The sequence below is a fragment of the Photinus pyralis genome, unplaced genomic scaffold (assembly GCF_008802855.1).
Source record: "Photinus pyralis isolate 1611_PpyrPB1 unplaced genomic scaffold, Ppyr1.3 Ppyr1.4_LG1, whole genome shotgun sequence".
Lineage (NCBI taxonomy): Eukaryota > Metazoa > Arthropoda > Insecta > Coleoptera > Lampyridae > Photinus > Photinus pyralis.
In genome coordinates, this window is record NW_022170249.1 from 43,707,293 (window position 1) to 43,723,782 (window position 16,490).

At 35.2% G+C, this 16,490-nt stretch overlaps 1 protein-coding gene and 1 long non-coding RNA gene across 2 annotated transcripts; both read left to right on the top strand.

The window, feature by feature from the left end:
* The first annotated feature begins 6,702 nt into the window (after positions 1 to 6,702).
* Positions 6,703 to 7,350, top strand: LOC116159347. The gene is made up of 2 exons (XM_031472307.1): positions 6,703 to 6,812; positions 6,861 to 7,350. Exons 1-2 carry the CDS (start codon positions 6,765 to 6,767, stop codon positions 7,311 to 7,313), a joined length of 501 nt encoding a protein of 166 aa, XP_031328167.1. The 5' UTR covers positions 6,703 to 6,764; the 3' UTR covers positions 7,314 to 7,350.
* Positions 7,351 to 12,568: 5,218 nt separating this feature from the next.
* LOC116159420 lies at positions 12,569 to 14,654 on the top strand. Its single transcript, XR_004142981.1, has 3 exons — positions 12,569 to 12,726; positions 12,788 to 13,589; positions 13,644 to 14,654. It is a non-coding gene; the product is annotated as an uncharacterized LOC116159420 (long non-coding RNA).
* The last annotated feature ends 1,836 nt before the right edge of the window (positions 14,655 to 16,490 follow it).

A 16,490-nucleotide genomic window follows, 5' to 3' on the forward strand; every position in this document is an offset into this window, starting at 1 on the left:
TGCAGGTCGAGTCCCGCATGTGCGCTCCAATCCACCTCACAGGAGCACTGCAACTTAAATTGGTCTGTGTGGATTATGAGCAAATTGAACGTTGAGCATTTTTACTAACTCTAGAAGACAGCATTTCCAAAATGTTTCCAAATTGAAATTGAAATCATAAAGCTGTGCTTAAACTGAAGGCTTAGCATCAACAGCAAATTTTAATTATTGTATAAATATTAAATACTACATCTATTTATAAGGAATAATAAAAAAGTTAGGTATGTACAAACTATTGGCTGATAGAGAGGACCAAAACAAGGATTTTTTCCATATTTTATTTTAATTTTATTTTAATGTAAGAAAACCCATACTGTTGGGCTATGACCAAGGTGTGTATTTTAATATGCAAAGGAGTCATCTGTTATTAAAGGGATAACAAAATAAAATGATTTACATTATTGTCATATATAAAATGGTAAACCATACACGTATATTACACTTACTGCCAGATATACGTTAACTGTATACGTTAAATCAATACACCATAACCAAAAAATTACTGAAATATGGTTAAACGCACGTATATTAAATGACAACTCAGATAAGTTTGTTGCTTGGGCAGGTACAAAAAAATAGAAATTTCCTGAATAACGGAAAATTTCTCTGATAGGTATTCTCGTACGATTAGGGAGTTGTGCGCGGGTGATACCATCCTGTTGAAACCAACAGTATTCAGTCTATCTACGTTTTTTGGTGTCTACTGCTGGGACTTTACATACACGTATACTAGCAATGACCTAAGAGGTTCCAGAATACAGACAATTCATATGGGATCGATGCGAGCGATTCTACAACAAACATAATTCATGTATACAATTTTATAATTATATTTTTAATATAGCATCACATCAAAGCTTGGTAACCCATACTAAAACTAAAACGGCATTATCATAAAAATCGCTCCATTTGTAAACCAAATGCGCCTATGTAATGTAGCTATAAAAGAAATGGGGGGGCGCTGGATGGAATACAATAAAGGTATTTCGAGTGGGTATTGGCTCTTTACGAACGAACATCAAGTTACATAGTACAAGAAGAGACAGGAGGATAAGAAGAGTGACGGGACGCAGGAAAGTAAGACGCGAGGAGAAGGGAAAAAACGATTTGGTGAAGGAATGCTTGCCAACAAGGTTCAATGTAAAACCAAACTAGCGCGAGAAAAGGAAAAATACTATGAAAGAGACAGATATTGATGGGAATAGGTAAAGATAAGGAAAGAATGAGGTGAAAGTATGCAACAAGAAATAAACCCCTAAAGCGGATTTAAAAAAGCGGCAGAACATCTCGGTGTTACCCTACCGGGTCATTGGATTTCACCCATTTTCAGGGCTTGTTACATGTGGAATATAGGTCAGCTGTGTAAAGTTTGAACCGAATCGGTCCAAGCTTTTCACAGTTATCGTGTTCACGGATGGACAGACAGACACCACCGACTCCCCTATCAAGCTTGCGCCGCTTTGCTCTGCCACTTAATAACAGTCCACTAGAACTGAATTGCAGGAACAGAACGACAAAATTCAAGGGGAGCAAACGTAAATCTAAATTCGGTACCGCAAAAAAATCAATAATCAAATTGAGAGATTAAAACACGCGTTCTGTAAATTAAATTTGTATTTGATATTAATTTCGTCTCGAAAATCCGCGTGTGCACTTCCAATATAGGAATTGATTAATGGATTAGAAAAATTTGCGGTTTTTGCTTTTTTTGATAAAATTAATTACGAACGCTGAATTAATACTTATTATCTCAAGCTTAACCAAAATTACACTTCTATTTTTAGAGATGTGGTCCGTGTAATACACATAATCGAAACGCATTCTATTAGAAGTTTGTGCTGTCTCATGGTAGGTACATTTTCAGTGACCTACTGTAAAAATGATACAGTTTCACTTTACTTTATTTATAAGAAATAGTCTTTCGGAAATTATTTATTTAATTATTATTATTTAGACTATTTGTGCTCATTTACTATTTCGTTGTGTTTATTTGCAATTACTCGATTTTTGCCCTGCAAGTCAAAATGTTTTTGTTAGCCTAGATCCTAGAACAAGTATAGTAAGTCCTGATGGTGTAAAACAAACCCAGACAAGTTAGAAGCAATAATAGTAGTTTACGTATCAAGAAACGTTATTATGGGTTTTACATTACGAGGGAATATGTTTGAAGAACGAGGGGCAACGCCCCGAGTTCTTTAAAATTCCCGAGGAATGTAAAACCTTATAAATAACGTTACGTGTTTCGTAACACGTTTTATTTTATCCTCATTCCTCATTCATGTTCCTTATACGACATTCATTATAGGTAGAATGATAAACCAGGGAATCTTACAGTCGGCCATGCGTAAGGTATCTAAGGGTATCTATGACAATCAGCGTTTGTTTACCCAGTTTGTTTATTCGAGAAAATTTACACGAAAATGTGCTATAGAGTAATTCATACATTAAAGAAAAAGTTGATGCAGTTCGCTGCAAATTAATACCAAACAAGTCTGCGGATAGGTATAAAAAGGAATTTGATTTATTAAAATGTTGACAGCTAAATAACTGTTTTAGTCAAACTAGATGTCATGTTGACATACGATTCTGAACTGGTAAGTCATTCTCTGTTATTTATTCATATAAGTGAAAGTTTTTTTGTTAGTCCAAGAAATTTGAAGCTTCCTCTGTATGGACGAAAGTCTCCATGCTTAAAAAAATGTTGATCACACATGAAAATGTAGACGTTTCTTCCTATGAAATAGTTAAATCCTTTATGAAGACCAGCATGTTTTCCAAAACGAGAATGATTAACGACACTGGTACCTACTAACACCGCCGATGATTCCTTGAGAAATATCAGCCTTGGATAGTCTTACTCGGGCACCGTTTCTTCTGGTGGAATAAAATTTGAAAACGTACAAAATTGTACAATTAATGTGACAGTCAGTGACAAGTCTAAAACCGAAGAAAATACACCGTTATTTAGTAGTTAATGTGTTCCATGAATTATATTCTATACTGCATTGTTGGCCAATAAAAAACAGTGTTGTTAAGAAATTTTTTACAGCACTAGTGTTGTTAAATGTACCTTAACATAACCCGTCGCTAAGGAGTTATTGTTACTATAACGATTTAGGATAAAATAATAGTTATTTATGGTATAAGTGTGTTATATTACAAATAAGTCACGCGAGAAAAAAGTAAGCCCACGAGGCCGTCAGGCCGAGTGGGGCTATTTTCTCAAGTGACTTATTTGTAATTAACACACGTGCACCATACAAAACTTTATCCAACACCTCCTCAAGCTGGTTTAAAACGTGGAAATCTTAAAAACTGCGTGTTCCGCGAAAAGCTAGAGTGCATGGAATACAAAAGCAATAATTCGTTGCTATGGGGAATAATAAACAACAAAAAATTAATTAATAAAAGAATGTTCCTGTACTTTATCTTGCTAGTGAGTTATTTTACGTCCATAACTCATTAGTGGGTTATATTATACCTTACTCGTTTAATTTCGTCATGATAATGACTGGATAACATAGAGGTGTTGGATAAAAAATTTATCATTGTTTTTGCGAATATTACTAAACTATAGTGACTAATTGTTTTCTTTCTTCAAAAATTTCTTCAACATTTCAACTTTAAAAACCCTAAGTACTTACGCTAGTAGGTAATTAGTACGCCAGTCAGAACTGATTTTTACCCTACAAATGGTGGTGCAGTATAGTAAGTTTTTAATATGTTGTCTGGGTCTTGACTCTTGAAGCACAAAAACCATGTTTTCGGCCTTGGAGGAGGACCGCTCGCGTCGCCATCCTGAATGAATGCCCTGTAAGCATTTAACATACCTACAATTTAAAGTTGCCTTGCCGATGAGCCCTCACAAGGGTCATTAGAAGAGCTTCAGAGTTTACCACTACCAATACTAGCATCTAATACGCAAACGTTTGAACTACCACGTACCTTTTCTATCCGTTTATCGAGACTTAGTTGAGGTGATATTTCCTGATGGGGCTTCTTCTAGAAGTATTCGTAGTAAATCTCCAACTGCTTTTATATGATGTTTTTCGGTGTGCCAACCTGCTACAGCATTACAACATTATTTACAGCTTCGTGGGAACACTAGAGCTTTTGCATGATTGCGTAAATAGGCTGATCACCGGCAATAACAAATACTTGGCCGGGATTTAGATAATAAAAGTTTTCTTGGAATAAGGTATCATTCCTGGAACGGTTGAAGGTTCATTAAATACCGGTAACATGGTGCCACCTCATTCTGGTCTTGTGCGTGATACACTGACCACCTGCTAGATCTTCTGCAAGAACCTAAAGAAGCGCCGTCATTTCCGGGTTCATCTGGTTTCAACGAAGAAACTTCAAAACGGCGGATAAACGTTACCAAACAATATCTGGGTTATCTGGGTCTCCTGGTGATAAATGCCTTAAAACAATGTCTTCATTCAGTACAATTGCCTTTTTTCTTTAGCTCATCGGTCAGTTCCACCTTATAAAACGGATGAATAACTTTGTCTTTTTCTCAGGTCGTCCATCCTTGACATGTCCGGCTGTCCCCACACCGGGCTGTGTTTTCATTACAAAACAAGAAAAACCTCAAAAAATTATTCTTGAAAAAATGTGATGATTGCCCTTCTAAGTCAACTATTTGGGAGTGGTCAAAATTGTTTCAACATAACCGGGAATCACTAGATGATGATCCCCGTCAAGGATGCCCTGTTGACGTGATCACTTAGACGTTGTTGAAAAAATCAAGTGTTTGGTACTGGAGGATGCAAGACTAAATAAGCAACAATTAGCAACTTCACTAAGAGTTTCAGAAACCACGGTTTTCAGAATTTTACACGAGTACCTTAGAACGACAAAGGTTAGTGCAAGATTCCAAATGCGTGTCCGCGTAGAGACCTCTGAACAATTCTTGGATGAACCAGATTTAATTATCAATCGACTTGTCACTGGAGATGATACCTGAGTTCATCATTATGATCCTGAATCGAAGCAAGAGTCGGTGCCGTGACATGTTAAGGGCTCCAGCCCTCCCAAAAAGGTTAAATTCACCTCTTCTACAGGAAAAATAATGGGAATCATTGTTTGGGACTCTCATGGAATGCGGTGCGGTGCGAAAGTGCGGTAACGGTCGGAAGAGTATTATGCAAACCTGATGCAAGAGATGCTATAAATGTGAAGGGACGCGGAAATTGACTTGTTTTAATAACTAAAAGAAAAAATAATTGCCAAACTTAACGAAACTAACGACAAAACCAAGCTTACTCAAACCAGGCACTAAAGTTTGTATGAAAAAAAAAACATGTAAAGCAAAAAACCGCTAATAAATTTCGAAATCCAACAACGTTCCAAGCAATAAACAAACAACAAACAACTTCAAGGACAAAGTAGACAATTTGAAACGACCTTTATAATCTCATATCCTATTATTATGTCATTTTTTTGCAGGTCACCTATCGTTTTTGTAATTTAATAAAAGTAAGAGCCGAAAAATTAAATGAAATCGAAAATAAAAATTAAGGAAATACAACTCCATCCAACAAGTACCTATAAAAAAAGGATTAATTACCGGACCGGTTCGATATTCAAATCAATCATTGGTAACGCTATCAAAAATTAATTGCAAACTTTCAGTCTTAAAAAACAAGATAGTTTCTAGCAGTGCAAAGCAAAGTTCACTCTCAATAGAAATTAGTAATAAATTTAACTCAATTGAAAAAAATTTACGTAATAAAAAGGATTTAAATGCCAAAATTACACAAGTATAATCAAAACAGTAATTTCTTAATGAACTATGTAGTTACAAAGAATCAATTATCTCTCCACGTCTGTCTAGAGTCTAGCTAGAGCGTAGACCAATATTCTGGTTTTAGAAAAATCAGTTTCATTTGAATGCTTTATACAATCATATATTTAGGTATATCGCTTTTCATTACATTACGAATCAACGAATCAATCAATGGCAAGCCAAGATTCAAAAATCCAACTTATTTATTGGAGATCCCACTTGCTTGTGCCATTCAGTCCAAATCTTTAATCAAGAACGACGTATTAACAATCACGCAGTGCTATGTACTTCCAGTGAACATCGGCTCAAAATCCATTTAGAAGACACCACATAGTTAGTCAGCAATTATAATTCAAATTAAGGACTTTAAATGAATGTATCAAACAAATGCAATAAAGTAAACTTTTAGACAAACATTTGGATCAACCAGCAAAAAAATGTATAAAAATTCAAGCCAGTCCTGTGGGATCACGTTTGGATATTTATGCCATTGGTCTTGCAATGACTTTATAGTAAGTTAATAAAAATAATAACATTTACATGTTGATGATCGTTGGGTACGATGACATTAAATAAAAACCAAAAATAAAATATTGACCGATAACTCACGTATTACTTTGCATTATTCTATTATCTCTACATTTATTTTTAAAAAGTTCAAAAACCTGGTTCATTAAACCTTTTTATGTTCTATGCAAATTTTTGAAATCATACAATTACCTATTGTTGGTTTGCTAATTGCGATATGAGGCGAAATTCTACAGTGGTCTCAGGTCTGGGAAGTAAATGCAGTGAGACACGCATAACGCATAAGTAACTAATGAGCTATGCACCCTATCATGAAAAAATGTAACCTTATTGACATCTCATATCTTTATTTTTACTACATTTTAAATACAGGAATTACGGTTGAAGATCTCGTAGTAATCTCGAGATGATGAAAGTTACAACAAAATACGTGCTGCTCATTGACTTTTTACTGGTAAGTAATAGTCGTGATTTGTTAGACGATGTAAAATTTACATTTCAGGTCAATATTTATGTGGCACAAGCGAAAGTAATACCAAACGAAATACCTCATAAATGCGTGTCGCACGGTGTTGACTATAAGCTATTGGAAGAACTTCCAAAATTTGAGGTCGTGAATAAGTTCGTCCAATACCCCCTCAAGGAGGTACTTCCGCCGCGAGACTTCCTCCCGGAAGGCAACCAAGTCTATAACAACTACTTGCGTTGTGTCTGGAAAAGTGATAGGCTAATGTTCAGAAATGACGATGTTAATTATAATAGGTTAGAAGAGTACGTCAAAAAGGCGATAACATCGGTGGTAGGAAGTACCGGTCCCGCAATTAATTTAAGCACCCTCCATTCGAAGGAAATTGTTGAAGGATGTAAATCTATAGGGGGCGATCCCGGTACGAAAGTAATACGTATGCAAAATTATATTATAGCAAGATTACAGCATCTTGTACATGTTTTGTAAATACTAATTTTTAAAATAAATTGTTGTCTTTCTTGTGGGTCAGTACAGTAGGTCATAACCTCCTATCGAACTTTAGGACGTTTTAGGAAATCCTATGTTTTGTGAAACTTAAGATTTATCATAGTCTGTTGATAGACTTGACGTGTTTTAATTTGTTTTAAAAATTCTTACGTCGTGCCGTAACTGTTTCATACAAGTAAGAGAATGTGGTTATGAATAATGTCATCTTTATTTTATATATGTATAAAAATTGATTATAACTTCAAAGACGGTCTTATTTACCGTTATATGAGCACCTTTAAATACACTGTCTGGTGAAATATTTTGTTATGCGTAGTTTCATTTGGAATTGTTTATAGAGAGACTTAAAAATCTGCACTCCAACAGCCGAATCAATTTAATTATTAAAGGCCTCGGAAATTAAACTTTTCTCGCGCGGATAAAGAACTAATGACACATGACATACGAATCACACATAAGATTTTCTCCAAAACCGCTCAATGATACGTTCTAGGATACGTTTTTTGAAATGGATCGTGACCTGTTAATGCGACAAATTAATTAGTAGCATTAGTGGTAGTAGGTAAGTGAAAAATTGTTCGCAATGGTTTTGCACATTTCAGTTTTTTCTGACATTTCGAAGAATACAAAGCATGCACAAGTAGAACATATACCGGGTGTTCCAAAAAGACTGAGCGTCCCTGAATATCGCATGTACGATTCTGTACCTTTTACACGATTGAGTTGGCGGTATGAATTTTCTTAGCGATTTTTACTGTCAAAAAATAAACCAGTTCTGGCCCTTAAAAAAATTACAGTTTTGCTTAATACATATTGATTTATAGTGTATTAAGATCAATCGCATCTTCGTTTTCCACTAACGACCACCCTTTTTTGCGACTCCTTATCAAAAGAGGAGGCTGGAGGGAGGGGGGAGTGGAACTGATTTTATCCTTAATGGTACTCTAATGAAAGGTCTCAACGGACGGAATTAATTTCTACCAACCATAGTCCTCTCCTCGACCCCTTGTCGCGATCTAATATATTCCCTTATATCTCCAGAATGGATTGTTTAAAGAGTGTACTCACGAATGGCCAGTGGAACGTCTGGAAGAAATATATCAATTGGTGATGTCAAAACTTTGAGAGCGAAAACGGTTTGTCGGAGGAAAGTGCTCTCAAAGGCAAAATGAATCGACTGGACGACACATATCTTTTGGTGAAGTCGAAGCAAATACCTTAACAACGAAGTAGCGGAAAAGGGTACTCATAAAAGGGAAGTGGAACGTCAGCACGAGACATACCCATTGGTGATGTCAAAGCTTTCGGTGCAAATATCTACAGAATAGAGTGTCGGAGGATTTTGAATGTATGCCAGGCGGTCTTTAAATGTTTATGTGTCAAGAGCCTCTCCCCAATTAATAATCTACCAATAAAGTAAACATCGATAGCATGTTACTACCTTATAACCCAACCAGTTGCTAAGTTATTTCGGTTTTAAAAAATGCGCTTCATCCGCACGAGAGTTGTGCATAATTTATACTTTTTTCATTTCTGTCGATATGAGAGAAACTGCATCAGGTTAGCTAAATATTTTCAGGCAGGAAACACCAACTTAAAGCGGAATTATTTAATTATCCATTGTTGTATTCATAATATAAGATGCCACTCAATACAATGTGTACTTTTTTGCTGGCCATATAAAAAATAAAGTTGATGATGATTTCCCCGAAACGGAACGTTATATTGAAAATCTCTTAACGGTATCTAGAAGAGAGATGAAAAAGTGGAAATGCGAAAGTTTTATTTTATTTGTACCTGTTCAACCAGAAAAAAATAAAAAATAAATCAGCAAATTTCAGTTTTCTGGCATATCTTCGGAAGTAATCGGAATTTTCTTTAAAGCATGACAATAATTCTTTAATTGCCCTTTTCTCTTACTTAACGATCGTCATAACTTCTATGGTTTCGGAGATCCCCATGATAGACCTCTTTATCTTGGACACAGTGTATAGTAAACGAAAAGTTTCAAGGAAAATCACGGAACATTCTCGAAGTCAGCAATCCTTTATCGACTTGATTGCGACGTGATGGCGCCCGCGATGTACAATATTCGCTACGATATTTATGGAAACCTATGCTGGGTGGTAATTCATGAACTTGGGAATTCCCACTGAACGTCGAAAAAACGATCAATTTTCTTCTGTATGGAGGTTTTGCAAGTTTGTGTGGGATGGTATATCGGTATACGTGAAAGTAAAAGGAGGTATTCATCACCTCAATCGAGCACAATGCTTATGCGGTCACAAGATTTCTGAATTACCATTAATAATTGGTGTGGGATTCTGACACTACCTCTCTGTTGTATACACAAGGTAATAAATCTTGAATAGGCGTCAATTTCGTCAAATTTATTATTATTACAGCTGAAAACGCATAAAAGTAATTTTTTTATTTTATAAATAAAATACCGTATCGGTAGTACGCGTATGCCAATACTTTTCCTTCTTTTATGGAGATACTGAACATGCCAATAAGAGAAAATGGACGAGAAAGTTTTTAAAACTAGCATTTGTTTATGGCGAAATATTCTAAATAAACATTTTTTACAAACTGTAGGCAAGAGCGTTATTTAGACGCCTTCCTTATGATTGACTGATTGCATAGGTTTAGATAAGTCAACTCTTGGCAAAATGTTCTTAAAAAAAATGGAGAAATTAGTGAAGGTAAAATGCCATCTTCTGGTACTAAAAGTTAATGTTACTTAGTTCAAGGTGTCTTTCTACCTCTCATTGTCTTATTAGGTTTATTACAGTTTATACCTGACTCAACCACATTTACGAGTGTATTACATAAAAATGCCATTATGGTAAATATTCCAAGATATAGTTTTATTCAGATTCTTCGAAATAATGATTCAGTGTTTGAAGAAAAAGTCGTACCTACTATTGTTCTTGGCCAACCATTTGCAAATGTTTACCACACTCCTATAACCACTGTTTTAGTTACTCTTTTAATACTTATTATAATTATTATGCATAACTGTATGTCTATTTATCGTTTGCATTTTTTCTTTACGGTATTTGAGTATTTCATAAAGTGCGCCTACCTATTCGTTATTTCCTTATTTACTGGTAACACTATTTATTACCGTTATGATATGGCTATCTTTACACTGTCGTACCCAATTATCAATCACTTAGGACTATGCATGTTAAGCTGGTAAAGACCGTAATTAATTCATCTAATTAGCACTGGCTACTTATAAAATTAATTCGTAAGTGTGTTATTAGAACTTATAGCAAGTTAATTGAAGTAAATTTGTCTCCGTTACCCTAAGGTCATTATATAAAAGTAAATATTATTATATTAAATAGAATAGCAAGGCGCAGCTAAAAGACGCGTGATGGCACAAACTATGAGTGAGAGAGAAGCAAATAAGTAATTTTCCTTATGCGCCACAAAAACATTTTTTGCTTCATTTTAAAGTATCCTTTCTCGAAAATCAATTAGAATATAGTTTTTTTTAAAATTGCAGCTGATAATTAAAAGTAACAAAATATACATATACGTCTTTCGCTATAGAAACCGTTGCACGTCATTGATTTGTGTATCAATTTTAGACATATGTTGCAACACTGCAACATGTACAAAAAAAAAAACAAGTGTGCGAAATCTATAGAAAACTTGTCTGAAATTGATTCATAAATCAATGACGTGCACCGGTTTTTATAGCGAAAGACGTATACATAATCCAAACGACTAACGAGGCGCGTCGTCTATAACTGTGTTTCAGCACTTTCAAAATACGACCCAAAATGATAAATTCATTGTAAAACACTTAAATAAAAACAGAATTTTATAATGAACAACCTAACTTCCACCCCAATGAGAGAAACGTGTTAATAATTTAGTAATAGTGCAAGAAACTTACATTAATGCTGTCTAATATAGCACATACTTACAAATTTCCAATGGGCCATTATGACCGACAGGCCAGATGGTAATCGCCACCCGCCCCCTCCCGGGCCAGTCCATCACTGGGAGTGCTTTATTCGCAGAATTATGTATAATAGTAGCATAGACTAAAAAAACCCAGTCCATGATAGTAGTAAGTTTGAAGGCCTTGTGGATAATATGGAAGGTGTATTCAATACCCCCCCCCCACCCTTATGAAGTCGAGCTCGAGAGGTCGTCAACAAACAGTCGATGTTTTTCGGAGATTTTTGGTGAAATTGTAATGAATGAGATTACGGAGGCGAATACATGTGAATTGATTTTTGGAGGCAAATTGGACGGTGCGAACCCAAACAAAACGTTCCCAAGAATGTTATCATCGATTAATTCACCACTACACTTCACCAGTTCCCTTATCGTCGTTCATACCTTACTTTCTTAAAGAGCTTTCTCAAAATGTAAGACATTCCGTAATTATCTTGCCGATCAAAATATATTTGACAAGGTGTTGACCTCCGAAGCATAAAATCTAATCACTTCTATTTTGGTCATGGCTCATGACTTACAATATTTCTGCAACAAACAAGTAAAATTAATCAATTTAATTAATCTATTAGTTCTGAATCATTGTCAATTAGGTACCTTTGCCAAACTGACAAGATAACATACCAAATTGGTTGGATATTCATTGCTTGAAATTCAATTTAGAATTTAGTGTTAGAAAGCTTACTATTTTCATCTTTGCAGAACAAATGACGTCCTTGTTTCTCGTCGATTTTGTACAAATGTGACGCTACAAAAATTGCAAGTATAGTCAAATGAATCAAATACGGAAATTGTTCAGTTATACCATTGTTTAAATAAAGTATTTAAACAATGGTTATACCTAACTGTGCTTCCTTACTTAATATTAAAATTAATTATAATTAAAGTTAAACACAAACGCGATTGAGGCCAATTAATTTAATTAATTAATTAATTTATTGTTCGTATTCGAACCTATTTCGGTTGTCTTCCTCTGAGCAGAGAATGACGATGTAAAATACCAATTATAGGAACAGTTAGTAATCCAAAATAGCAAAAGTGTTGACGTATTGAGCGTTATAAGAAGTGGCCAACTTGCTATAAACCTGTAGAACTAATGGTGCAAATAAAAATTTAAATTGGTCATGTTTTTACCTTGTGCGAAAAATAAAATTCAACAGTAGCTGATATTATTACCTACACACGATTTCAAGTTACTTTAATAAAATAAAGACAAACTTAATTACTACTTTCCACACTAATAAATTGTCGTATTGCTCTATTAGCAGGTGGGTCAATGTAATTCGGGCAAAAAATTAAGTTTGGCGGAATTGGTGGCTATCCGAATTCCGTAAATGTCTTTTCATATGAAAAGGCTCATTTTTAAAGTTTTCGTTTATGATTTGACTAATTTTGAAACACATTTATTTAGGTATGTTATTTTTCTGTAATTTCTATTTTCTCACAATTTATTTGTAATGCAACAAATCCAGATGCTAGAAGCATTTCGTGTAACAGCTAACGTGTACAAGATAAAAACGTGATCACCCGCGACCGACGAAAGCGCATTTTCCCCGCACAGAATCAGTAATAACTCGAGAAGGAAGTGATCACTCCAAATAAATTTTTGTCGTTCTGGTCTCTGGGCTGTACTACACCGTATAAGAAAAAAAACCACAACGAAAAAGCTTAAACTGGAGGACTAGTAGTGGTACATATGGACAAAGTGCGGACAATAGCGTTAATTTTCCTTTTTGAGAATGCGCAAAAAATGAGATCAGATGACGTATAGAAACGCGATTTCTCAAATTTCAGCCGAAATGGCGTCAAACATTTGAAATGTTCTAACTTTTTCCCAAATACACTTACATTCACGTTTCTTATAGGTTGGCGTAGGTTTTTGGCGTCAAGGATCACAATGGAAGGGTCAAAAATGTGACTGGAAGTGGAAAACCGCGATTTTTCATATTTAGGCCGAAATGGCGCTAACATTTCGCTATGCTTTGAGCATCATTGGTGAAGGTTTGAATTAATAAGCAGTTAAATACACTCTTTGACTTTGAAATTATGTATTTGGAATGTACCGTACCGTGTATAATAATAGTGAACTACGAATTTTGCAATATTCTTTAGGACAGCGTTAGTGAGAGGACCTTCCTTAGGTCATCCAGAAGTCAGCAGGAAACACTACGGAAAACCTTCAGGGCAGTTGTTTTAGTTATTGAATACTGAGCATGAAACAAAACCAAGTAGACATTACATCCAAAACTCATATTCAGCGAAAGAGATTTCAAGGTAACATAATCTCCCACAGCGTACATAGATAACTAATATCTACTACACCTACAGGATCGATCAAGAACAAACTCAGTCACCACTCACATCATAGGTCACTGTAACATCAATATATATGCAGAAATCTGTGAACCCTAACACATTTCCATTGCGATAGGCAACTTTAGATAGTACTTATACTAGGGATGTTTCCGAAGTGGTTAGGTATATCGGCACCGATCGTAAGATGTCTTCACATTTGAAGAACGGTTTCGAGGCTTTTTTTTCCGAGCAGGAAGCAAAACTTCACAGCCCTGCGCTGTTCATAAAACTTTTCCATGAAGAACAATGGCTGGACAAAACAGCTCTTGCAGGAAAATTCACTGCGGGTGGACTCAATGCCGCTTGCGCACTGATTGGCCGAACCCGTATATAAAAAGAGGCTGTCTTTGATCGTGCTGCAAAGATGAAAGGATTTTTTAATGTTTACCGTTGTAATGGATTGTTGGTAGAATGAACTATAGGATGACCCAAAGGAACTAACATTTTTGCAACGAAGTTTGGTGTTTAATTTTAAAATATGGTTATGAGATATTCCAGTAATTTAGTTTTTTCTCTCTGGTTAAGGTTTCACAACACTCTAGGCAAGTTAAATGATTACTGGGTTTTTTTAAATCTTTATGTCGCGGAACCATGTTTTATATCAAAAACTATTGATCAATATTATGTTTACCTAAACATGTGGAATCAATACGGAAAGTATTCCACGTAGGTACTTATTTACATGCGACATTAACTAGCGAAGTATCGCGATAAATTCTAATATCTTTTATTATGAATGGATCGCGATAAAGCAAATTACAAAGTACTCAACTAAGCAGCAAAAATGTACTTTAATCATTAAAATCGATAACTAAAAAACGTGCTTGTTTAACTAGCACTACGTATACTTCCAGTATTTGTTCAATATGTTAAGCGTCGTCGGTAATTTAACTTGATATAATGAACAAGAGTAATTTATTCTGTGCGATTCTTGCGTCGCTTCTATGTTCAACATATAATTGTTATATAAAGCTCGATAGAACACCTGGGCAGGTATGTACTCAAAAAGTTGTTGAGACAATGTTTGGCGAAGAAACATTTTACTACATTTTTAATCGCAATACAACCGATTTTTTACCATTTCATACACCAAATCCGAGGATTGTTATTAATACCGATGGTAGAGTAGTCAATAGCTCCAGGGATTGCAAAATTTTTTACAATTTTGTAATCATCATGGAAAGCATGAACTCTTTGGAAAAGGATATAAACTATTTGTTGAACCAAGTTCATAATATAGTATGGTCTAAATCTCTTTCCCCTACAAGCAAATTTTTAATTATAACTGACAATATTTCTTTAGTGAAAGAGGTGTTTAATCTACTTTGGAAATACGATCTTATTTATTTGGGAGTTTTGGTGATCGACAGAAGTGCAAACGCAAAGCCACAGTTCTTTACATCCAATCCGCATGACCAGAAAAATGAATGCGGAAGAATAGCCCACGTAATTCAAAACCAAAGCTGTGGCAGTACCATAGTGGATACTACCCCTAAAGCAATAAGAAATTATAATGGTTGCCCTGCAGTTGTTAACTTTATTGGTAACCATTACGATGATCTAGGGAATTACATTTTTAATGTAACCGCAGAAATATTAAACATCACACTATACAATTATCAGATTACAAAGTATATTTGGGATGTACGCTATCGGCCCATTATGTTATACGAATTGATACTCACAGTCGATCTTGATCAAATAAAATTCAGTCATATAATCTCGAGGGATACCGTGGTGTGGATTGTTCCACCCGCAGAACCCATTTCGGTATTGGAGGTTTTGGTGATTCCTTTCGAAAAGGAAGTTTGGATATTATTTTTTGTGACTTTTGGTTTATTTGTCCTTACTAGTTACGTTCTCAACCGATTTATGACAAGTTTGGCTGAGATAATTATAAACACTTTCAGTATGACGCTATATGGCAGCATGAATCGTATTCCTAAAACTTCAACGTTAAGATTTATAATGATATGTTACATTATCTACAGTATACATATGCAAACAGCGTATGTATCAAGTCTGATACGACTTTTAACTTCACCACCAGTGGGGAAACATATACAGGACTTACAGGAGCTATTAAAAACAGATCTCCTTATTTGTTATGATGCGCAAGCTAGAATTGCCTTTCATGCCCATTATTCGTCTGAATTTAACGAAACATTCTTCAGAGTGGTCAACAAGTTTTATCCACCTCAACAGCACAAAATGAACGATAACACAGATCCATACGAGTTGCTGAAAGTGTGGTCTAAACATCACAATTTTTCTATGATACTGTTACTTAAAACACTACATGAAATGGAATTGCGTTTACGATTACGAACCCCAAATTACTTCGTTGACAAACTTGTGACCCCCACTTGTCTTAAAGTGTTTGCAGCTATTCAACATTCTGAATATTTTATTAATACAATCGACGTAATTATAGCAAGATTGACAGAGAGTGGCTTGTCTGATTGGCTAAGTAAGACCCGACAATTGTATTATGAAGATACCAAGAGGCGGATATTTCTTTCTGGGGACGAGATTGTGGCGCTTTCTTTTGAGCACCTCAGCGGTGTTTTCATGGTATTCGGCTTTGGGATTGTACTATCCATTGTTGCATTTCTTGGAGAAGTAATCTTGACTGTTCTGACAAATAAAACAACTAAGTGTTGGTCTTTCATGTAAGCACAGTGGTTTAATCGCTTGCCTGCACAGTTAAATTTAAATACAACGTTTGACAATGGTAGAATCTTTTTCTACTAGGTTTTTGCATGTTAACGACTTTAATTGTCAAGATACGAGTTTCTGTTTGTAGATTACTGTAAGATA